The sequence below is a fragment of a genome, unplaced genomic scaffold (genome assembly GCF_019419815.1).
Source record: "Pyrus x bretschneideri cultivar Hongxiangsu unplaced genomic scaffold, Pyrus_bretschneideri_v1 Contig49, whole genome shotgun sequence".
In the NCBI taxonomy this organism is placed as follows: Eukaryota; Viridiplantae; Streptophyta; class Magnoliopsida; order Rosales; family Rosaceae; genus Pyrus; species Pyrus x bretschneideri.
The window spans coordinates 1,372,889-1,397,716 of record NW_025999786.1 but is presented as its reverse complement, the minus strand read 5'-3'; the positions used below and the strand labels follow the sequence as shown (position 1 = coordinate 1,397,716).

Below are 24,828 nucleotides of genomic sequence, written 5' to 3'. Positions count from 1 at the left end.
CATAGTCAGGCAGAGATAGGGTGACAAATTCGTGTAGAACTGAGCATTGTGCTCATCAGTGGAGACAGATAGAAGAACGGCGGAGAGCAACGGTTGGTTGAAGGTTGCGTTCATTCGAAATATGAAGCAAGACCTACTCCCTCCCATCCCAAGAATAATGGAAGAGAGTTATCTCCAATCACCAACATTGGAATAAAAAAGTACATAAATCCTATTTGAATAAAAATAAATAAAAAGCAGTTCCATTATGGTGGTATACCAGCCACCTGCTGTGGAACTTCCATTGATAGCCCTCGACGGGTAGAGGGGGGAGGGGGCGGCTAGGCGAGACCTTAATCAAATTCTATTGAATTGTCACTAGGTTTGGGACATTCTTAGCAATTCTTATTCATTCTCGATGATGGCTAGAGCTCATGGACTTTATTCATGGAGTGTAATTAGCGAATCGACTACATGAAAGAATCAAGCCCCAATTCCCCTGGATGGAAGGGAAGAATGTGGACAGATGGAACCCTAACCGTTCACTTGAACATGGAAGCTTTCAAGCAAAGACAAAGCAAGCAAGAAGGAATTGACTTGGCGATTAAACAAAATGAATTATATTGGCATTACTAATTAAATTTGCATTTTATTCGATCTTGAGTACCAGAATCATTAATCTATTAATGTATCTAAATGTTTGTACTATAATGAATTTGTGTACCAGCATTAATCTGATTAAAATGACATGTGTGGATGCAAATTTCTGCCTTCTTCTTCTTGGACAAAATTGCATCTACAGTGCAATTAATACCTTAGGTCAAGGCCAAGAGCCTCACGTGCCCACGATGAATGGGAAAGGCTTTGGCGAAGAACCTTTGATGCCAAAATTAGAATTTGAAGGGAAATGTGTTTGGAGAATTTAGAGAATTTTACAAGGGTGTTGAACTTAGGTTTTTGAAGAAAATAGGGTGATATTTATAAGAGTGTGGTCGGCTCTATTAGGAGAAATGGGGACCGGCCACTTGGGTGGTTTTTTGGGTGTGATTCACAATTTATTAGCTAATTAATAAATTAATTGGTCAATAAGTCAATTAATTAGCTAATTAATATAATTTGAAAGAAATGATTTGGAGGTTACCTTGTGGAGATTTGATAAGGATGGATGAAATAGGTTTTGAATAATTACCTATTTTGAGCACTTTTGACCTTGATTGAGTTGTGATTGTCCACTGCTCGTGCGTAGGAGTTTCGGCGTTCTTCGAGGGTAATTTTGTCCTTTTACCCTAGAATCCACGTGTCGCCTCCATATTTTTCTCGATTATTTTTGGCTCCACACATGTCCTGCACACCTGTTAGGCTACTCACAGGAAAATGCAGCAGGTGTAGAGATTTTCTTGCTTTAGGAAACATAGGATTGTTTCCTCTTTTGATGTAGTTCCCTCTTTAATTGGAAATTAGATCCTTCTAGGAAAAAAAAAAAATTTCTCAAAGCATATTTAAGTGCACCTTAAGTGGATTATTAAATCAACTTTGGAGAGCAATTTATTTTTCCTACAAGAGAGAGATAGCTTAGAGGATATTTGTTCCCCCTCCTCTAGCAATCTTCTACATCTTGCCCATGCAAAGGATCATCTTTCATTGCTTGCTTTGTCTTCACACTGCTTCAGGGTAATAAAAAATTAATTTTCCTTGTCTTCTCAATTTTTGGGAGCCTTGGCGCTTGAAATTTGGCTTGAGGAGGGTTGAGGATGCATGAAAATTTGGTTGGGAAGCCACAGCAAGGTGGTTGTCGTGTGTGGCTTGGTGTGCCTTCAACTTGGGTCTAGGCGTTGGCGATGGGCCTGCCTTCTTTACTTTTTTATTTTTTTATTTTTTTTTATTTGAAGGTTGGGCTTGGGCTCGTGCCTAGTAGAGAAGGGTAAGGAGGCTGAAAGGCTTTCTGGGCTAAGGAATCAAACCAGGCCATGGGGCTTGGCATGGTCGCTGGGTTCTTGCAGCTTGGGCTGCAACTTTGGGCCAAGAAGGCCTAGTGAGTTGGTTGCTGCCCTTTTTGCCTATTTTTTTTCTTCTCTGGGCTTGGGCCCACACTAGTATAGGAGGAAGGGAGAGTGGCCTAGAGTTTGGCCTACTTGAAGCTTGGGCCAAGAGCTGCCTTTCCTTTTTATTTTATTTTATTTTATTTTATTTTATCAAGCAGTCGTCTAACAAATTTCCTTCACGTCTTCGCAAGATTTCTTCAAGCATGTCTTCCTCGAACCATAAGAATGATGATGGTGTGGTGCCATTGTATTGTCAAGGTGGGTCTTTGAGCAAGGTTGGCTATTTCAAGGCTGCTCACTTCAAAATTAGCTCCGAGGATTTGTTTAGAGACTTCCTTGTGGCATAAAGGCATCCTATCCCTTCAGGAGTGCGTGTGAAGCGTGTTAAAGATGGTAGCAGCTGTGAACCATGTGGTGGCCCTGGAGAGCCATCAAGTTCCACCCTTACTATTTTGTGTTGGGGTTTACTTTTTCTATGCCGCATTTTCCTCCAAGAAGTGCTCTACTCCATGAGATGTGCCCCTGCTTAATGTTCTTCGAATGCGGTATGTGTGATGGTGGGATTCCACAATTTAAGCCAATTCTTTGACTTAGATCTAACCGTCAACGAATTTTGGTACTTCTTTGACATAGGCCACATCGAGGAAATCGAGCAGCTGCGATCGTGCCATAAGCTCTTCGATCATTCAAGCAAGGGAAATCATGACTGGACCAAGGAAACTTTGGAGATAAGTAGAGAATGGGAGTCTGATTCTTCCCTTGAGTTGTGTGTTCCAACGGTCTTCATATCTGGTAAGTACGTTGCTTAATCTTTCGGTTGCTTTGTATTTGTGCTAAGTTGCTATTTAAATTTCTGATTATCTCCTGTTATTTTTGTAGATTTGGAGTTTGGCTCAACTCCTAAGGTTTCTCCGAACATGAAGAAAGTGCATGTCGCTTTAGGTATCCCTTCTGAATACTGTGAGTGGCGTTGGCTACTTAGTCTTCTTCGTAGGAAGAAAGGTAGGCTATCGTCTAACAAATTTCCTTCACGTCTTCGCAAGATTTCTTTAAGCATGTCTTCCTTGAACCATAAGAATGATGATGGTATGGTGCCATTGTATTGTCAATGCGGGTCTTTGAGCAAGGTTGGCTATTTCAAGGCTGCTCACTTCAAAATTAGCTCCGATGATTTGTTTAGAGACTTCCTTGTGGCATATAGGCATGATATCCTTTCGGGAGTTCGTGTGAAGCATGTTAAGGATGGTAGCAGCCGTGAGCCATATGGTGGGGCCCGGAGAGCCATTAGGTTCCACCCTTACTATTTTGTGTTGGGGTTTATTTTTCCTATGCCGCTGTTTCCTCCAAAAAGTGCTTTACTCTATGAATATGCCCCTGCTCAATATTCTTCGAATATGGTCGGTGTGATAGTGGGATTCCACAATCTAAGCCAATTCTTTGACTTAGATCTAACCATCAACGAATTTTGGTACTTTTTTGACATAGGCCAAATTGAGGAAGTCAGGCAGTTGTGATTGCGCCATAGGCTCTTCGATCATTCAAGCAAGGGAAATCATGACTGGGCCTAGGAAAATTTGGAGAAAAGTGGAGAATGGGAGTCTGTTTTGTATTTGTGTTAAGTTGCTCTTTAATTTTCTGATTGTCATTCGCTACTTTTGTAGATTCGGAGTTTGGCTCAACTCCTAAGATTTCTTCGGACATGAAGAAAGTGCATGTCGCTCTAGGTATCCCTTTTGAATACTATGAGTGGTGTTGGTTGCTTAGTCTTTTTTGTAGGAAGAAAGGTGGGCTGCCTCCAAGATAGAAGATAAAGCGGATCAAGGCAAAGACATTAGCTCGTCCGATCATCGTCGTGGAGCCCACTGTAAGTGAAGGTGGGAAAAGGAAACCTTGCCTGCCTGCTCAAGAGATACCAGTTTAAAAAAAGCCAAAAACTTCTTCTGTTGCTCGCGAAGGTTCGCCAGCTACCCCCAAGCTTGTGATTGACTTGACTTCTCCCAAAGCTGAGAAAGATGAGGCTACTAGATCTGTGCCGATGATGCCTACCGTTCCAAATGTGGCTATTGTTGATAGGATTGCTCAGCGTAGAAGTTCCTCTGTGCCTCTAGTGTCGAAATTTATGCCAAAACATCCGTTTGAGGCTAAGTCTAGTTCAGCTTTGGAGATGCTTACTACTATAAAGAGTGACAAGGTGCCTCTGCCTGCCAAAGTGGCTCTAAAACCCATTCCCTCTGCTACTGAGACCAACTCGCCTGATGAGAAAAGGAAACTGCTCGTACGGGCAGCTGTGAGAAATTCACCAAGTTTATTTTCGGGGAAGCTGCTGAGATTTGTGTGCTTTTGAGACCAAATCTGCTCGAGGACATGGATGTGTGTGCCAAATTTATTGATGGCGTCAAAGGGGTTATTACCTCAAGTTCCTTCGTGAAACATATGACCAAGTATAGGAGGACTGCTCTGCTAGCCATGATGCATAAAATGATGATTCTCGTAGCCAAGTCTATGTTCCATTATCAAGAGGATACCAAAGCTGCCAAAGAGGTGACAAGAACTGTGGCAGTCGAAGCTTACTCTTCGACTAAGAAAGTCAAGAAGCTGGAATCTGAGCTTGTTGCTTTAAAGGGGTCTAATATCTCTGCCCTCACTTCTCTGTACCTTGAGACCGCTTGCTAAGAGATCGTGGATTTGAAGATTAGGCTTGACACGATCCAAGTAAAGTATGAAAGTGCAGAGAAGGAGATCGGATGTTACATACATTAGATTCAAGACCTTGAGTATGTTAACTCTGAGCTCTGCTCCACTGTTTATGTGAAGGATAAAAAACTGATCCCTGCTTATAACCAAGTTATCCATTTCAAGAAGGTTGAGGATAGGCTTGAGCCTTAAGTGTCGAACTCCAAGGGGCTTTGAAGATTAACGATAGTTTGAAGAAAGAAGTGGAAGAGCTGAATGGGTCCATGCTTGTTTGCTTGAGGAAAATGAGTAATTGAAGGGTGAGAAGGCTGGGTTTGAGACTTCGCTTACTCAGAGTCAAGCTGATTTCTACAAGCTGGGCTATGTAGACCATCTTTTTGGGCGGCTGTCTAACTTTGAGTTTTCTAGTAATGACTTTGAGACCTTCTCTATTTCTCTGGAAGACTTGCTCGGATTTACTTTTGAGTCTTTTATTGGTGAAGTAGTTAGAGAAGTTGGTGCCGAGGCTGGGGTAGCTAAGGGTGAAGCCTTGGATGGTGCCACTGCTGAGAGCGTCGCTGCTGCTGAAGGTATGACGATCGAGTAGTTGTGGGATGTCCAAGCTGCTGAAGAGTAGCCTTTTAGGTTGCCTTTAAGATTTTCTTTGTTTTCCTTGTTGTTTTTGCTTGAACTCTTTCGGTCTTTCCTAGTTATTTATCAATTTTGATACAAAATTTAATAAACTTGTTTTCTTCGCTTTTCTCCATCTTCGCTTTTTTTGTTCATGCCTTAACCTTTAGACTTTATAGACCAGTGGCATGCATGCTACTTTTCTATAAGCAGACAAGCTGGCATGGTCTATGCAGTTGTAGGTGTTGGTGTAGAACTTTGTAAAGTTGTTAGTCATAGGGTTGGTAGCTGGATGCCTTACTTACAAAAGCAAATAAGTCCGCGTAACCACTAGGTTGTTAACCTTGGCTTTCTCTAATTCCGTAGGTTATGTAGCAAGTATCACAACACTTTAGGACTTTGTGTAGGTTGTTCTGCACTTGGCAGTGATGAAGCTTATCGACTACGTAGCATGTCGGCAGTGGATAAGGCTTTGTATACACACGCTAACTTGTTTAACCTTTCATAAGAATGTGTGGTTGTATAATTTTAGCGTGGTTTTACTGTTTGAAGGGCAAACCCTAAGCATTCTTTTGAAAACCGTAAGTCACCTTAGTGCACTTGGTAGCAACTTAAGGGTTCCAGGGTAGCCATCTAAATGGCGTACTGCGTTATGTACCCCCTCCGTCTCTAGGGCCCGGTTCCCCGCGGATTAGGCTAAGAGACCCAAAATCCTTCAATTAGCTAAGCCTTGAAAAAGACCATTGTGGCTACTTATAGGAATCTCGGCGTAAACTATCATGCATCTAGTTATACTAGGGTAGCCCGACTCATCCACGTTTGGATATTTGGAGTGTAGACCTTATCCTCCCGCTTCAGAGAACAGATCTATATAGGTGTCGAGGAATTGGTTTACCCTTTTCCACTGGAGAGCATGGTTGGTCCCTCGAGGGGTGCAATTCTTGTGATAAGTCCCTAACAAGGGCACGGTCTTCTGTTGAAGTGCAAGAGTGAGAAGTTGTTGTAGACATGTAGTTGAGCCAAGTTGTAAATTACTTATAAATTTCTCATTGAAAAACGAGTGAAACGAACTAAAACTTAGTTGTAAAGTAGAGATTTCATAACAACTAGATAATCCTCGGCTTACAAGGTGGTGCCCCTTGAGCTGCTTAAGTTATTTGGGCTTTGATGTAGTGGGTGGTCACACATGATACTTCCTCAGATTGTAGGCGTTCCACTGCTTTTCAATCTTTTTGTCGTTCATGATGGTGAGGGTGTAATTACCCTTGTCGCCGACTTTGCAAATTTTGCATGGACTTTCCCAGATAGGATCTATCTTTTTGAAGCCTTCTCTGTAGGCAGTGATGATGGCTTTTCTTAGGACTAAATCTCTGGGTTGGAACTGCCAGATCTTAGCCCTTTTGCTGTAGTTGAAGATGAGCTGTTACTGGTAGGCTGCGACATGGGTGATGGTCTACTCGTGCTTTTCCTCTGCTAGATCTAAGCTTATAGTCATCTCCTTATTATTTTGCTCAATGCTTAGCAGTAGAGTGCTGATATTTGGCATGATAATGTTGGGAGGAATGATTGCTTCTAAACCAAATGCTAAAGAGAAAGAAGTCTCACCATCTGCTCGTCTTTTGGTGGTGTGATATGCCTATAGACATCTAGGGAATTCATCTAGCCATTTTCCCTTCTTGTCAGAGATTGATTTTTTGAGGCCGGATCGTCTTGTTGGATGCTTCAGCTTGCCCATTGCCTTAAGGATACCTCGACGTTGACATATGCTGCTTAATGCCATACTTTTGGAAGAACTTCACCAAATTTTTGCCCACAAATTGTAGGTCGTTATCGGTGATGATGGACTGAGGGATGCCAAATCGACAAATGATGTTTCTCCATATGAAACGCACTATGTCCGTCTGAGTTGTGGTTGTCATGGGCTCTGCTTTTACCTATTTGGTGAAGTAATCGATTGTCATGATCATCATACCTCTGCCTCCAGTAGCGGGTGGTATGGTTTACCAGGTTGATTACCCACTAGATGAAAAGCCAATGACTCATTTGCGGGTGTAGTTGGCTGGCAGGCAGTGCTGGTACGAACTTGTAGTGTTGGTAACGATCATATTTTTGTACTAACTTCTTAGCATCTTGGTGCATGGTAGGCTAGTAGTAACTTGTGTTAAGAGCCTTATATGCTAAGGATTGGCCTCTAGAGTGATTTCCACAAATGCTTTTATGTATTAAGCTTAGAACATTTAGGTCATCCAGAGGCGCTAGGCAGTGGAGATGTGGTCTGGTGTAAGATCTTCGAATGATAATGCCATTCTACATGTAGTAGCATACTACCTTTATTTGGAGCTTTCTAAACTCTAATCTTTCTGTAGGGAGTGTGTCATTGACCATGTATTCTATAATAGAACTTTACCAGTTGAGAGTTATACTAACCTGTGACACTTCAACTACTGGCTCTGTCTCTATGCTTGGCTTGTTTAGATACTCTATCGGAATAGAGCGTTTGAGTTGGTGGTTGAGGGCGGAGCCTAGGCCAGCTAGCTCATCTGTGTGGACGTTATTTGACCGCGAAACTTGAGTGAAAATGTAAGTTTGAAATGCCTCAAGTTGCTTGCGTACTTTCTCTAGGTATTGCATCATCCTCAGATGTTTTGCCGTGTACTCCCCAGTATTTTGGCTGGTGATTAGTTGGGAATCAGAATGAATTGCTAGTAGGATCTTATACTCTGCTTCGTTGTTGGATGCTTTGAAGCCTAGAATGATCGCCTGCTTGAGCATTGAACCGTCTGGGGTGATAAGGACCACGCCTACTCCTAAGCTTTGTAGTTGGATGCGTCGTCAACATCCAAATGCCAGAAGTCTCCATCGGGTAGAGCAGGCACAGCTAAGGTGTACTTGGCTGCTTTTGGGGAGGCGTTGGGTCTCTCTGTTGGGTCGCCTAGGCTAGGCGTGACTCAGTATCCTCTACAATCAATCCTACATGGTCCGAACGCTTCTCAGCGGGTGATGAAGTGGCCATTGGAACTTGACCGATACGGTTTGGTTTTTTGGCCCAGCATAGCGATAAAAGCCTAAACCTTGGTCAGACTTCATACCAAGTATGGTATGAGCTTCCGAGCCACAACAACTAGCGCCAAAATTAATTTTTCGATCTTTGGGTATCTATTTTCCGCATCGACAAGAGCTTTAGAAGTGTAGAATACCGGCAGTTGGGCTCCCAACTCTTCTTGTATAAGGGCAGAGCTCACTGTTAGTTAAAAGACTACCAAGTAGATGTATAAGTCTTTCGCTGCTTTCGGCTTGGATAATAAAGAAGGTCATGTAAGATACTTCTTCAGGTCTTAGAAGGCTTTTTCGCACTCATCATCCCATTTGTCTTGTTATGCCCCCTTGATGGCCTTGAAAAAGGGCTTACATCGATAGGTGGACCGCTAAAGGAAGCGGTTGAGAACGGCTGCTCGTCTGACCAAGCTTTGGATCTCCTTCAAGGTACTTGGAGATTTCATCTTTAGGATCGCTCGAATTTGCTTGGGATGTGCCTCGATTCCTCGTTGAGTTACTAGGTACCCTAAGAATCTGCCTAAAGATACTCCGAATGTGTATTTGGTGGGATTAAGCTTTATCTTGTACTTTCTGAGGATGTTGAAAGTTTTCACCTAATGTGGTCTGACCGTTGCTTGCCCTTTACCATGATGTCATCGACATAGACCTCCATGGTTACCCCAATTTGTTTCTTGAACATCATGTTTACTAATCTTTTGTAAGTGGCTTCCACGTTCTTGAGGCCAAATGGCATGACTTTGTAGCATTAGGTGCCTCGTTCGATCACAAATGTGGTTTTCTCCTTGTCGGGCTCGTATATGGCCATTTGGTTGTAGCCGAAGTATGCATCCAAGAAACTGAGTAGCTAGTTCCCAGAATTTGAATCTACTAGTAGATTGATTCGGGGAAGTGGATAATGATCATTTGAGTATGCTTTGTTGAGGTTGGTGTAGTCTACGTAAACCTTCCATTTGCCATTCTCTTTATCATGACTAACACAACGTTGGTAAGCCATGCTGAGTGCGCTATCTCTTCTATAAATCCAGCCTCCAGTAACTTGTCAATTTTCGCTTCGATGATCACCACACGCTCGGGTGCGAAATGTCTTCTCTTTTGGATCATTAGTTTAATAGCGGGGTCGACAGTGCAGCTTATGGCAAGCTATCTCTGGGTCGATGCCAGGTATGTCGGAAGGTGACCACGCAAATATGTCACGATTTTCCCTAAAGAAAGCCGTGAGTTCTTCCTTCTTGGCTGGGCTTAGACGTGAGTCAATTCTAGCCGTCTTTTCTGGATGTTGGGGATCAAGAATGATGTCCTCAGCGTCTTCTTCAGGTTTCCATCCTATCTCGTCTGTTTGGGCACTATCTTTTTTATCTGCTTGCTGTAATTGTTATTGGGTAACTTCGTCGTCCTTTAGGACCTCAGTAGTCTCTACGGGGGTAAAGGCCTTCTTCCTTGATTCCTTCAACACTTGCATAGTGCATCGTCGAGATGCAACCTGGTCAGACCTGATTTTTCCGACTCCTCTTCCTGGGATGCTGAATAAGATTTTTTTATACTTGACGGAAGTGACGACATCCAGCTTGATCAGCCAAGGTCTACTAAGAAACCCATTGTAGAAAGATGGGTCACTTACAATTGTGAACGTCTACTTTGAGACAAATGCCAATCTTTTCATGTCAAATGTAATATGGCCGATAACAGTTAATGTGTGCCCATTGAATCTGGTGAGTACCTCCACTTGGCATATGATTGTGCTTTCCAGACTCATCTTTTGAATGACTGAGAACTAAAGTAGGTTGAATGCACTTCCATTGTCAACCATCATTCTATCGACTATAGCATGAGCTAGTTGGATAAATACAACTAGTGCGTCATTGTGTGGAAAGTCGACGCCTTCTGTATCTTGCCCGGTGAAGCCAACAATAGGCCAGGTTAGCTGTTGACTGCTTGGACTTGTGAGACTAGTAAAGCCTGTTGGATCTTCCTCTTTTTGGAGTTGTTGGCCTCCAAGTGCTCAAATTTGGCGAAGATTCTATTGATCCGAATTGTCTTAGTTAGTGGTTCTTCGTAGTCATTTGCGTTCCTTCTGGGCTGCGTCACTGGCTTGTCCGAGTATTTATCAACCTTACCTTCTTTTACGAGTTTCTCTAGGTAATTCTTCCAAGTTTAGCAGTCGTCGGTTGTGTGACTGAGTCCTCGATGGAATGTGTAGTATTTGGTGTGATCCAACTTAGAAGTATCTCCCTTTGATTGTTTCAACAGCTTGAGCCATGGCTCGTTCTTCATGTCGTGAAGGATTTGGAGGATAGGGATTGAGAACTTATAGTAGTTATTGGCCGTTAGGCCTTCCTTGGTTGTGGGTCGGTCCCTATGTTTGGCTTCTTACCTGTTTTTGCCTGACTGTTTCCCATCCTCCTTCTTTTGAGCCATTGTTGACTCTTTTTGAGGCTGCTTGGGTGCCTTGTCTACCTGTCAAGCCTCATCCAAAAGTGTATGTTTCTTTACCAAAATAAAAGAATCTGCCAGAGTTAGATCTTCTTTCATGAACAACTTTTCGAACAGTGGATAGTCTGTTGGGAATCTTTTTTGGAAAGTTGTAGTTGCTATTGAGTCATCATATCCGACTATCTTCGCCTTCTCTACTTTGAATCTCTTCACGTAGTCGCGAAGCAACTTTTTTGGGTTATTCTTCACATTGAACAAGTGGTCAGACTTTTTCTTGATCAAGAGGTAGGATGAGTATTCTTTGGTGAAAACTAAAGCCACCAAAGAAAAATCATCAAAACTCCAGATGAATCGTGGTGGCAAGGTGTGAAAGCAATCTTGTGCCTCGCCTTGTAAAGTGGTGGCGAATATCTTGCATATAAGAGCATCGTTGTTCCGATAAAGGACCATTGTGCTTCGGTAGTGCTTCAAGTGCCTCTTCGGATCTCTATCTCCTTTGAAAGATATGAAATGTGGCATACTAAACTTACGTGGAGGCTCTGCTTGCTCGATCTCATCTGTGAATGATGGCCTGCTCATGTTGATTATGTTTTTTCGTAGTGCTTCATCAACCATTTCATTGCGTTGGAAATCACGCAATCGCTCGTTTAAGAGCCTCTCTACCTCTTCCTGAATTTGTCTTTGTCGGGGTAACAGAACTCTCAGCTATCCCCGATCTTGACCTGCTGATATAGGCTGTTCTTCTATGTGCCCGACTCGTTTAGGTGGCGGTGGCGATACATGTGGTCCGTTCCTGGCAGGCGAAGGAATTCTTCATAGGTTACCAGTAGAACTTGAGCCGGATTGAGTGACTGCTTCTTTCCATCTGTTATGTTGCCTACTCCGATGTGATGTAAAGAATGCTCCTTGCGGGCCTAGTCGTGAATGAAAGTTTTGCCTAGAAGGCTGCTCATGTTGATTATTAGAGTGTGGCCCCAACTGTGAATGTATACTCGTCCGTGGGCCTAGTCGAAAGTACATGCTCTTCTACATGCTTAGACTGGAGTATACATTATCTTAGAGGCCTAGTCAGGAGTGTACACTGTTCGAACACTCGGTTCGTGGCTGGTCGTGTGGCTACTTGCCAAGATGCTGCTAGAAAGGTTCTTCGTCTGCCCTTGTCCTATTTTGGGACACCTTGTCTGGGGCACGTTGGATCTTGATGAGCAGCAAGAGTTGATTCACCAACGTCATCTGTTGTGCAAAGGCACTCATCAACTTTATGACTTGTCAAGACAAGTGATGTTCGTTATTTGGATTGAAAGAGCTCAAAAGGAATGCGTCTCCTTAAGCAGTGGAAGGGACGGTAAACTCTGGGCGCGAGATTTGAGTTAGGAAATGTCAAATTCGTAGAGAAATGTGGTGAAAATGCCTGAGGCTCGATCTTAGGTCCTGAAATTTGAAGCTGAGATGGTTGAACTAATCTTGGTCCAACTTGGGCTGCTTGGAAAGCCACAGGAACAAGCTAGGCCATAGGAGTAGGTTGATCAGCGTGTGGTGCACGTGGGTGCGAGGCTAGGGCTCGGTTTGGCAATGTGTTGAGCTTAAGCGGCTGAGGTCGGCTTGACTATAGCTTGGGCCTTAAAGGTTGAAGTGGCACGACTTGGATCGTGGTTGTGGCACCGTGAACCTTGTCAAGGGTGGCTGCCGTGGTGGTTGCCACAGTGGTGCCCCGTGGGGGTGGCACCGTTCCATTCATCATTGTGTTGAACCTTGTAGATCATTGCGGTCCTAATCCTTGAACGTTGGAATTTCCGTTCGTCGAAGTTTTCGAATCTCTTACCATTGTACTTTTATTTTACATTTTATCAAAGAATTTTTAGAAATAAAAATTCCAAGAATAAGAACGTACGAAAAATCTACAAATGAATAAGAAAATGAAAAACCTTGAATGATAGAGTCTTCTACGAGTGTTTGATCAAGACTCTCAATGAAAACACCAATTTGTGGATGCAAATTTCCACCTTCATCTTCTTGGACAAAATTGCACCTACAAAACAATTAACACCTTAGTCAAGGCCAAGAGCCTCACATGCCCACGATGAATTTAGGGGGAGGGGGCTTTGGCCAAAGAACCTCCGATACCAAAGTTAGAATTTTGAGGAAAATGTGTTTGGAAAATTTAGAGAATTTTGCAAGGGTGCTGAATTTAGGTTTTTGGAGAAAATAGGTGATATTTATAGGGGTGTGGCCAGCCCCTTTAGGAGAAATGGGGACCGGCCACTTGGGTGGTTTTTTGGGTGTGATTCACAATTTATTAGCTAATTAATAAATTAATTGGGTAATGAGTCAATTAATTAGCTAAATATAATTTGAAAGAAATGATTTGGAGGTTACCTTGTGGAGAAGATTTGATGAGGATGGTTGAAATATGTTTTGAATAATTACCTATTTTGAGCACTTTTGACCTTGATTGAGTCATGATTGTCCACTGCTCGTGCGTAGGAGTTCCGGTATTCTTCGAGGGTAATTTTGTCCTTTTAACCCTAGAATCCACGTGACACCTCCATATTTTTCTCAATTATTTTTTGCTCCACAACATGGAATATAAATGCTAACATTTAAATAGAACCAAGGGACTAAACTCAATTTTGAATATTGTACCAAGCATTAATCTAAATTCATCTTATTTAGAGATTAAAAACTAGTTTTCTATTTTTGCTCAAAAAAATCTAGTTTTCTATTTTATAAAGGCTTTTTAGCCAAAATGGTCTCCAAGATTGGCATAACTCCTCACTTTGGTTCTAGAGATTTGAAATCAATAGAAGAGGTCCCTGAGTTTGACCACCAACAATTATTTAGGCCACTCTGTGAAAATTTATGTTAAATTAGGACCAAAATCACAAAAATACCCTCAATTTAAGAAACAATGGTCCAAAATGATTTGACAAAAATTGAGGATTTTTTTGTTATTTTATCCTTATTTAGTGAAGATTTTTTTACGGAATGAGCAAAATAATTGATGGTGGACAAACTCATGGACCACTTCTATCGATTTCAAATCTCAAAGACCAAAGTAAAGAATTATGTCAATCTCAAAAACCATTTTAGATGAAAAAAATAATAATAATGTAATAGTTTTCACGTATATTTTGTAAATATAGGTTTCCACATAAACATGAAGAAGAAATTAAGATTATTTTGGGTACCATCATTACAGTTATAGCTACAATACAAACTTGGCACTGTTGCTGGTTTCGTAGCGGAGAGTCATTAACTGATTGGGATTAGCAAAGACGATAATATGTAAATAGGTTACATAATCGAACTAAAGCTGTGTACCTTCGAGTTGCTAAGTATGTGTTTTCAAAACTTAATTGGTCCAAGTCTTGAAAGAAAGGGTAAGTTGCGTTAGAACAGACTGGGATGGGTTAGGCTTGGGCTGCCCAGTCAAACAGAGGCGCGAATGCAAGATGCTAGCGGAATGATCGGCCTGTTTGGCATTCTTTCATTCATTTTTCGCTCTCAAATCCACTCCCCTTCAAACATAGGGTCGATTAAGATTTGCTTCTCTGGAATACCAAAAGCAAGCAGGATCACATGCTTAGCGAGACTGCTGAGAGTATCTATGTCAAAGAAGCAGTAGCAATGTTTTTAAATATTCTGGGACATAATTTGGAGTATATATTCATCGCACTTCAAATATGTCCAACAATAGTAATACTGTCTCGCGTATAGTAATGACAGGTGTGTAACTAAATTGTTTTTGTTTACATAGGCCATTGCCCCCAAGATTTAGTTATTCCACCAAAAAATTTCCATTGCATCGGAGAGCAATAGCTTATTCGTAAATTGGTGAAAGCAAGGAAGCCCTCAATCCATATATAGATATATCTCGCAGCTTCATTTAAAACCTTGGAGCCTACGCATGCACATTCGGAATGACCTTTCTCTTTGTGGTATGGCTAAAGTTTGAATTGTGTATAAAACAGATCGCTTGCTTTAAGGTGCTTAAAATATGTATTGACCAAAAAATAAACTACAATGTAACATATATGAATTAATTCATCAATGTAACTTCATTAGTATATGACATTTTAAGATATACAAGATTGCTATATTATTGCATTTCGTCGATCCCATTGAATGATTACAGTGTTGCTAACATACGATCTATCAACTTGTACAAACAAACACAGAGAAAAATAAATTCATCCATTTCAGAGAATTACAACTAAAGAGGTCTTTCGAAGAACAAGGAATCCAAATGCAAGTAATTATTGTATGAATTATTTCAAACTTTACTGCATCTCAATGCAAGGTAAGCCACTAACCTATATGCGAAAAACATAAACAACATGACACATACGCTCGTCGCAGGGCTAATTTGCCCTACGACATCTTGCTCGACAAACTTGCAGCTTGCTTTGTGATCACCTGCATGATCATGGTCATGAGATGAGCAGGCCAAGAGGGATGATAATTTACTACCTTCCCCATATTGGACATTGATTAGCAGCCTATAACTATAAAAGGTAGTAGAAATATATTTGAGCCAAGCAAAACAAGACGGAACCTTATGCACGTAATATCCTCCGGTTAGCACAAAAGCTAGCATTGTCACTGTTGCTATCGTGGAGGCCTGTTTGGCATCCATGATTGCCGCGCCTAAAGCAAGGCCAAGCCCTTGAGACACTAGCACATAGCCGAGTAAAACCAACAATGTTAATAGAAAAGCGCCCATGTCGGCTTTTAATCCAGCCATCCAGTAAGCCATGACAAGAAATATTGTAGGAAGAATAAGCTCCATCGGTAGGTCTCCGACCATTCGAGCCATGAAATACGAAGAGAGAGTGTACATACCCGAGGCCTGCTCCTTAATGAAGATGGCACGTTCTTGGGGAAATGCAAATACCGAGTTGAAAGAAGGTAAGACTCCCCAAAATATAGAAATGAAGAAGAGAAGGCCTAAACGATCCTGGATATCTAAATAATCTGATTGCCACCACATTAGACCAGCTAGCAATGCACCGGCCACTACCTGTAAAACTCGCAGCGAGTTGAAGGACTCATGCTGTCGTTCCTTGAGGCTTCTTTGCAGCAAAATATGGAATTGGTTGAACCAAGTGGAAACACTATCACCAATACTTGTTCTCTGCTCTTTTGAACAATGGCTCTGAACGTAAGTCGTTTCTTTTGTTGCTGCAGTGGTATTGTCCAAGCATTCAGCTTTCACCTTGGGAGCTAACAAGGTATTGTATGAGGAAACAAGGATTTCTTTCATGTTGGGCTTATCCCTTTCGCCTAGACCATTAAGTTGGCACACTCCTGCATACATAGTTCAATGAATTAGTTACTTTCTAATTTGAATCACTTCTTTTGGAAGGTATATATAGTTCTCCCACCAAAGTACACATGGATAAATTCCAGACGGTAAAATTTCAATCCTCCCAAGAATTGAAGACCATGTTTTGCAGCTGAAGAAATTGCCCAAATTTATGGCAGAACATTAATTACGAAGTTTAACAAAGTGTGCATAAAATTGTATCTAATTAAAGACACTTTTTATTTTTATTTTATAAATCTACATACTATATTGATCTAAACTTTCATTATCTAGAAAATTAACTTCATCGAAACCATTAAGTGGTCTATCAAAAAGATACATAGCCGAACCTAATATTCTCATATTAATAATAAAAATAAGAAAGACTTTGGATTCGGTCCCTAATCACTAACACTCTTTAACTAAAACTTTAATGGTATTCAATTTTTTTTTTTTTTAATCAAAGTCCCTTGACTTTGAAAACTTCATTATATCAATATTAATATGTATTTTTCTATATGTTTGACATTTGTGAGATTTATAATCCCATATTGTGTGTGTATATATATATTTGGCATATAAATTCTAGATTTAAAGTCCCTCATTATATTACAATGTAATAATATGAAATGGCTACAGTAAAAAGTTTTCAAAATTTTTTATTGAATAAATGAATAAAAACAATGTAATAATATGAAATCATAAATAGCAAAAGAATGTATCCATAGTGTTAAAAAATTGTAAATCAGTTGTATAGCAATGTACCCAAAAATTCATATGGATACATTATTTTGATTGAAATTTTATTATACCAAAATTTTAGAATAAAATTTTATTAATTTGAATACTTTAATTGAAAGACAAAATATTAAATTTTAGTATTAATTTCTCCCTATAATCTTACAAAGATTGATAATTCGTCTTACACTTATCGGATTTTTTTAGTTTTTCACAAACTAAAATGTTTTATTTTATATTTTTAAATAAGGGTACATTTGAAATTGAAAAAGGCGTAAATTTATAGATTTTACATTAAAAATTGGGTTCATTTTACATAAAAAAAAAAAAAAAATGGTACATTTTACATATAAAGAAGTGGTACATTTATATAGTAGAATGGGTACCAAAAAAAATAAAAAAAAAGCCCTAGACTACATATAAACCTTTGAAAGAAAAGGGCACAAAAAGTAATTAATATATGGGTACAACCAAAAAGAAATTTAGTACAGATTCAAAAAAGGGTTGCAAATTAAAATTGGGTACAAACCAAAAATAAAAGTATATGTTACAAAGTATAGCCATAAATATATATATATATACCAAACGTAACGTTTCTAATACTAAATTAATATATTTTAGAAATTTAATTTAATTTTGCTAATATGTAAATATTTTATTACTGAAATAATGACACTCATTAAAACCTAAGGACCTTGATAAAAAATTGCAAAGAAATAAGGTTTTAATCAATGGAATATAAGAAAGAGGGATGAGAACCTAATTTCTCCTAAAAATAATCATCATGACAACAATGAAAAATGCTCAAGTCCTAAATCTAGTCTAATAATATTGTAATATCAATGAGGAAGACGATGTTTCATTATAAAACCATTTAGCAATAAAATAAATAGTTCATCGACACCTTACAAGTGTAAGGATGATATTTCCTTACTTGTCAGGGTCCAAGTGTTGTTTACATAATCGAAAATAGATATAGCTATCTGCATGGATTCAATATTTCGTTTAAAACATTGAAAAGAAAGTGGAATTACCGATTATGATGCGGTTGATCACATTGGTCCATTTATTTATTTTACTTTAGATCATCAGTCATCACATTGGTCCGTTTACCGAATAGCACATTTTGGTGTGGTACTCATATAGTCATATTTATTTGATTATACTACTACGTATAATCTAATGGTTGAAAACATAATCTATATAATCTAATGGTTGAAAGCATAGCCTATATGTGTCATCATGTGCAAACAAATAATAAGTTAACAAGGTGAGCATCCACTAATGTTGCTGCTGCCAGTAAAGGGGTGGCCACCACTTACTCTGATTTAATTTAGTGGAAATGTTTATACTAATTTTACTTTTGAACTTTTTAATTTTCAAACTAAAAAAGGCATAGACAGTGACCAAGAAAACCACTTAAATTATTCAAAGTGGCCAAATTAAACGAATGCTGGTGAAAATTTGTTGTAATCATGTTACGATATTGAACTATATATCCAGTCCACTATCCAAATTCCTACTCAATAATTTCAAGTTAAAAATACCATGATCTTACATAGATAACTATATTGACATACATGGTTACGTACGAAAACATTAAAACGACTGTTTTTTAATCAAATGATCAAATAATTATATCATTTTGTGTGATTTCGCATCATTGAGGACATACTTGAAATTGTTATAAAACACAATTAGCCCTAAAAGTTGCACCTTAAGTAACGTTATTTCAGAAATCATTTCATTGTCACTCCTCATAAAACGGTTCGTCTAAGAAAAATCAGTTAAATGAGATCAAAGAGGTTTTACCAAAAGTGGGACGCAAGTATTATTCCCGATAAAAACAACATATAGATATATACTATTTTTGCAGTCTTATGCTACTATATAAGTACTAATATCATTTAATAAAGATGATGGAAACTATAGGCTAATCTATCTATTAAGATTAAGATTAAGATTAGGCGGCAATCGAGAATATGTTTTATAGATAATTTAAAACAGTAATAAACATATATGAAGGGTTCACCAAAGAGGAGGAAGATCAGCCAATTCAATAAAGAGACAATGATATGATTCGCCAACTTTCAAATGTTTATGCTTCCTTAACTAATTGATGGTTTCTCGCGCCACTAATTCCGTCATCAATTTCTCCACCTCAATCCATGATGTATATCTCATTTTATTGCCTAGGAATAGATTAAAGGCAAAGTTAAATAAGGACAAGAAACCTCTCTAAGTTTATTTAATGCTCTAAAGTTTAGCATTTTCTGCCTTAAACAAGAATAAAAAGGATTAAAATTCCCAGATATCTAGTCAAAGAGCACTTGTTCTACGCTTAATTGTGTATTATTTAGGTGTAGCTCTTGTAAAGGGGTGTGACAAACCCCACTCATATTCTCTTCGAACACTAATACTAGCAACTTGAATAATAGACCGAAACTATCGTAACTGTTGGTCTGATAATGTTTGACAACTACTGAAGCCGATAAACCAGTCCCATTTCAATATTCTAGGTTCTCAAACAATTCCATGCTAAAACTTGATCCTTTAATGGTGGAGTGAGTTTAGTAATTTCGAGATTTTAAACAAATGGTAGAAGCATCGTGGCCGTTGGCTACATGTTAGAACAGAGAAATTTTCCTGGTTCCCAGAACTGTAGCTCAAGATTGACAGTCGGTGTTCCTACCCCATAGAAATTAGCCGTGTGCCTTTTTCTTTTAAGTTGCGAGATAGGGTTGTCTTCCTGACGTAAGGAACTTGTATTTTACGAAGCAACATAGCATGCATGATCCACTATCCTCAGTGAAACAAGACAGGTCAACTTGATTGGGAATTCAAGTAATGGGATTCAGTGGACGGTCCAAATTAAGACGTGTAGCCCATAAAGTAGATAATTGAATCCCTGTTGAAATAAAGGATACATGATATATGGTGGTAGTGGCTAACATCCCACTCTGCATACTATATTATTTCGTTCCTCAGCACACTATCCCATACCGCATATGTCTCCCTCTTTAATCCGCCTCCTACTAAATTAGGAATACTTTGCAAGTCAAAATCCATCAATGAAAACCATTTTTGCGTGGTTCTGCACCGCATAAAGCATTATCCTTCCCCACCTGCTAATGATTTGTCTTTATTTTAATTTTTGAAACAAAAATAGAATGATTTGCATAGAACCAACTAATGAGCTTACCGTAATAGCAGATTCTAATAATACAATGGGTAAGTTTCTATACACGTTTAATTTATTATTAAAAGGATGACAGTGAGGATTAAATAAACAAAGAGTCTTTTTCTGGTACCAGTCAAAGGTCAAAACATTAAGAAAACATTAGGGAGAGAGAGAGATTGTGTATGCGGGATTTAGATCTTCTTCGGATTCTTTTACTGGAGATCCCGGGAATCAATGTATCATAACCGTTCATCAAATATCGTACGGTCACAATTAAATACTTTTTATATTTTTAAAAGTAAAGTAATCTCGTTTTATGTGAAAGATATAAAAAAAATAATGATCATATAATCTTTGATGAACGGTTATGATGCATTGGTCTCTATGATCCCGAATGAAGGGATTCGAAGAGGATCTAAATCTGTGTGTGGCAAGAGTAGTGATCGAGCTCTCCAATTCAAGAAAAGATCATCCAGCTAGTCTAAAGAAAAACAGACACGTGGAGAGCACTAAAGCATTTTTAATATGACCACCATTAATTTCCAATACTAAATAGGGATATTTTAGTTAAATACCAATACTAAGAAAACTTTTAACTAACATGTTTTAGAATAGGGACAACTAAAAAAATCAATCAAAACAATTGTATAAAATATTAAAATAATACAATATAATTACACGATTGCCATTCAATTCTATCCCATTTTTCGACTGGATAATTTTTTCCTTTGATTGGTTGAACAAATTTTTGAAGAACAGACAATCAAATTTTAGAGACCTGTCAATCAAACTTTCTAGTCTCAATGTCAATATCCAACAATGATATTAAAGAAACATATTAAGTAATAAATTTTCCCATAAATTTTATAATTTTATTGTGTATACAAGTAAAAAAAGAAAAATGGACCAACACGAAAAAACATAATTGCACATGAAAATGTCGCACATATTGTTTTTTTTTTTAAGTTACTGTTAAAAAGTGACTTGAACTGTTTCGGTGACATGAAAATATTTTCGGCCCCAATGATTGTTGTTGGCGACAATTTCTGGCAAAAGAATCAGTGGTATGTAGGTCATGTGCATAGGAAAGGAAATAAATGTTCCTATGCTTATAAGAGTATTTGCCTATATTTTGTGACTTGATCCAAATCAAATGAGAAGGAATTGGTCGTTTTCTTAAAATTGGTTTTTGTGTTTTTAAATTCTTTATTAAAATTGGTATTTAATCTGGATTTGCCCTTGCTAAATGTCTGTTTATTAACAAGGGTAACGGTAATTGAGACTCGAAAATCAAGATTAAGAATTAAAAAATGCCTTGTCTTCCTCTAAAGAAGACTAGTAATTAAGCACAAATAGCTTCTTCCTCTAAAGAAGACTAGTAATTAAGCACAAATAGCTACTTGACAACCTAAGTTGTGGACTCGTGGCAGTTAATGATCAATGCGCCGTGACACCCTCGATAAGTAGGACGCAGCCATGAGAATGTAGCGACCCAGCACCCATACCATATAATATATAACCATGATACAAGTCCATAACACATTCAATCAGTACATCGATCCACAGCAGTAACTCACATCCTAAGTATGGAGAAGTAATTGCCCCACATATATATGTCTGGTCTCTCTCTACGACTCCTGACTGAGACTGACTTTGAATGTTTGGATCACCCCAATCACCATTCTATTTGTCCACTATTCCAGTATAACCAATTATTTCTATGTTGAAATCATAACTTTATTTATGATATTAGCGCTAGGTTTAGGAACTCTAATGACCATACATATTTTATGTCGAACACAATTTAGTTGTTCACAAGTGAGGGAGCTAGCTTGCAAATAGATGAAGAAATGTTTCGAATCAAAATGACGTGGAAGTTGATGATGGATTATTACTCAATTGTTAATTAGTATACTTATTTTTTATTGATGACACATTATTTAATTTGCAAATTTAGTTTAGAAAACATTATTCAAATCTTAGTTACACACCAACATTTGTTGAGTTGAAGAATAAAAAACAAAACATCAGATTTTGGCAGAATTTAAGTAAGCTAGGAAATTAATTTAACTTAAATAATAATTAAAAGGTAGGAAAAGGTGACATACCATTAGCGAGATCAAGGAGGAAGTCAGCAGGGTTCATGGGGAAAGCCGGCGCGAAGCCAATAGATCCAAAGTAGTTGATGGCCTCACTCCCCTTCCCAAAATACAAACACCTTCCGTCGCACAGCACCAACACCGAGTCCAACATCTGATACACTCGACTCGAGGGCTGGTGTATCGACGTCACGATCGTCTTCCCCTTGTGAGCCAGCGACCCCAGCGTGCTTAGCAGCCGGTGCGCCGCCGTTGAGTCCAGACCCGACGTCGGCTCGTCCAGAATCAGTAAGCTTGGATTCATCAGCACCTCGTGCGCTATGCTCACCCTCTTCCTTTCCCCTCCCGACACGCCACGTACGAAGGTGTTGCCGATTATGGTGTTCTTGCACTTGTGCAAGCCGAGCTCTGAAATGACGGACTCGGCGGCGGAGACTTTTTCCTTTTTGGAGAGGGTGCGAGGGAGCCGGAGGAGGGCGCAGAAGACGAGGGTTTCGCGGACGGTGAGGTGAGGGTAGAGAACGTCGTCCTGAGGGACGAAGCCGGTCCGACGGAGGACGGTTTTGGTAAGGGCTCGACCGTTGGCAAGGACGGTGCCCTGATGTTTGCGGTTGAGCCTGCCGGCAAGGGCGTTGAGGAGCGTTGATTTCCCGCTTCCTGATGGGCCGAGAATGGCTAGGATTTCTCCGGAGGACGCCATTCCAGTGATTCCATGCAGAATAGTCCGTTCTTGTTCTTCTTGTCCGGGTTTGTCCTTGTGACCAAACAAACATTCTCTGTACTGTGATTTGTTGTCTATCTTCACTTTGTAACACACGTCCACGAACTGCATCATCACCATCATCATCATCATAAGCAGCATACATATATATTTGTATGTGAACTAAGCACTAGTACGTACAGTCAAGAAAATTGTCGTCAACTCGATTTTAAATCAAACTACATATGGTTATTTAATAAAAGTTAACTTTTATTGTTGTATTTTCTCTTTCGTCTTTAGATAAAAGAAGGAAGTATGGCTGTCCATAAGTTTCGTAGACCCCGTGGTGCATAGGAAGATGGACATGTTGTATAAGAATCTTTTCTGAAGATATCTTCCAAACTGTTGGGGTTGTTGCTCTGGTTATTGTTCCTCCGGTGTGAAAATAGGTAACTAGCTAAGGTAGAGTCAAGTTAATTTCAAATATTGGTCAACCGTGACATGCAGTTGCGAATATTGTTAATTGTTACCTTGAGAGTGATGGGAAAGCAATTGGAGGAAGAGATTAAGGAGGGCAAGTGATCCGGTGAGTGATCTGATCCGTTGGGAGTTTGATCTCCACCATTAAAATCCATCTCTGCTGCTACTGTATATATAGTTTCTTAGTTAATAGTTATTTGAAGTAATAATAGGGGCATATGTCTAGAACTTAGGACTTAGAGAGAGATTAGAGAGAGAAGCATATGAGAGAGCAAGTGAAGGGCCAAGGGGGCACAAGAGAGGGTATTTATGTAGTTGGGTAAGGTGGAGGTCTTTGGGGTGGGTGGGGGGTTGCACTGCCACGTCAAAATGAAATACCCACAACATATGTGCTACGTGGCAGCTCCGTGCAACATTTTGCAGCTTTTCGAGAAGGATTCATGGAAAAAGTATAAAGAATGATGAACATGGATATCCTCCCCCCCTCCCCCCCCAAACCCCCACCGAAAGGGATCCTCACCGGATTTTTTTTTTGGAAATTTCGAGGCTCCTATGATTGTAGCCGTTCATCATATATCGTACGGTCAGTTTTTGTTAAGTATTATTTATATTTAATTTTATATTTTAAATTTTAAATGATTTCTGACCACACGATATACGATGAACGATCATGATCACGATCACGAAATCTCCGAGATCCCTAAGAAAAGAATCCGGCTAGGATCCTTTTCCTTCCCCCACTTCATATATCTTTTTCTTTTTCTTTGATTCTTTTTCTCTCTTTCTTTTCCTTTTTCTTTTGTGTTTTCTTTTCAATTGAATACGTAAGACCGGAGAGATTTTTTTATGTACCAAAAACAGGACTCAGTGTATCAAGTTTCATTATATTAGGAAATAGATAAAAAAAAAATTCATTTGTATTATGACACTTGTATCAAACTGGTTTTATTTTATGCTTGAAAGGACCAGGGACAGAGAGATAGATGGAAGTCGATACAAGCAAAATGACTAACCAAAGTACATTCAGTTTCATCACCTGGCCCAGACCAAAAGCGGAAGCCTAGCACTAAGTTCAATCTCTAGCGACAACGATCCCAAATGCCTATCCTCCTCCAAAAGCATAGTCTTTTAGTGCTTTTTTCTTCATTTCGAGATGCAACCGTATTTTCTATACATTAAAAAAATCTCTCGTGCGAAATGGATATCCAAGCTATAAAAAATTGGTTTTGGGAAGAGCACACATACACAAGGGAGGGAGAGGGAGCAAATTCTGTTAAGTTGTGAAGAAGTGCATTTGGAAGGAGAAACTAAGCTTTGAAAATCTGGAATGAACAAGGGAGAGAAAAATGATCAGATGCTGTTAAGTTGGAAAGAGCACACATACATAGGGGAGAGAGAGAGAGAGAGAGAGAGAGAGAGGGAGCAATTACTGTTTAAGTTGTGACAAAAGTGCATTTGGAAGGAGAAATATAAGCTTTGGAAATCTGGAATGAATAAGGGAGAGAAAAATGATT

At 39.3% G+C, this 24,828-nt stretch overlaps 1 protein-coding gene across 3 annotated transcripts; it reads right to left on the bottom strand.

The window, feature by feature from the left end:
• Positions 1–14,893: 14,893 nt before the first annotated feature.
• LOC103937713 (ABC transporter G family member 25-like) lies at positions 14,894–23,595 on the bottom strand. Of its 3 annotated transcripts, none has more exons than XM_048568670.1 (4): positions 23,365–23,595; positions 22,144–22,960; positions 15,367–16,118; positions 14,894–15,227 (listed from the first exon to the last, which is right to left on the bottom strand). In XM_048568670.1, the coding sequence occupies exons 1-4, from the start codon at positions 23,467–23,469 to the stop codon at positions 15,183–15,185; spliced, it is 1,719 nt and encodes a 572-aa protein (XP_048424627.1). In that variant the 5' UTR covers positions 23,470–23,595; the 3' UTR covers positions 14,894–15,182. The 3 variants fall into 3 exon arrangements, with proteins under 3 accessions (XP_048424627.1, XP_048424625.1, XP_048424624.1); XM_048568668.1 differs by having other exon boundaries at positions 14,894–15,485; positions 15,654–16,118; XM_048568667.1 differs by having other exon boundaries at positions 14,894–16,118.
• Between the last annotated feature and the right edge of the window lie 1,233 nt (positions 23,596–24,828).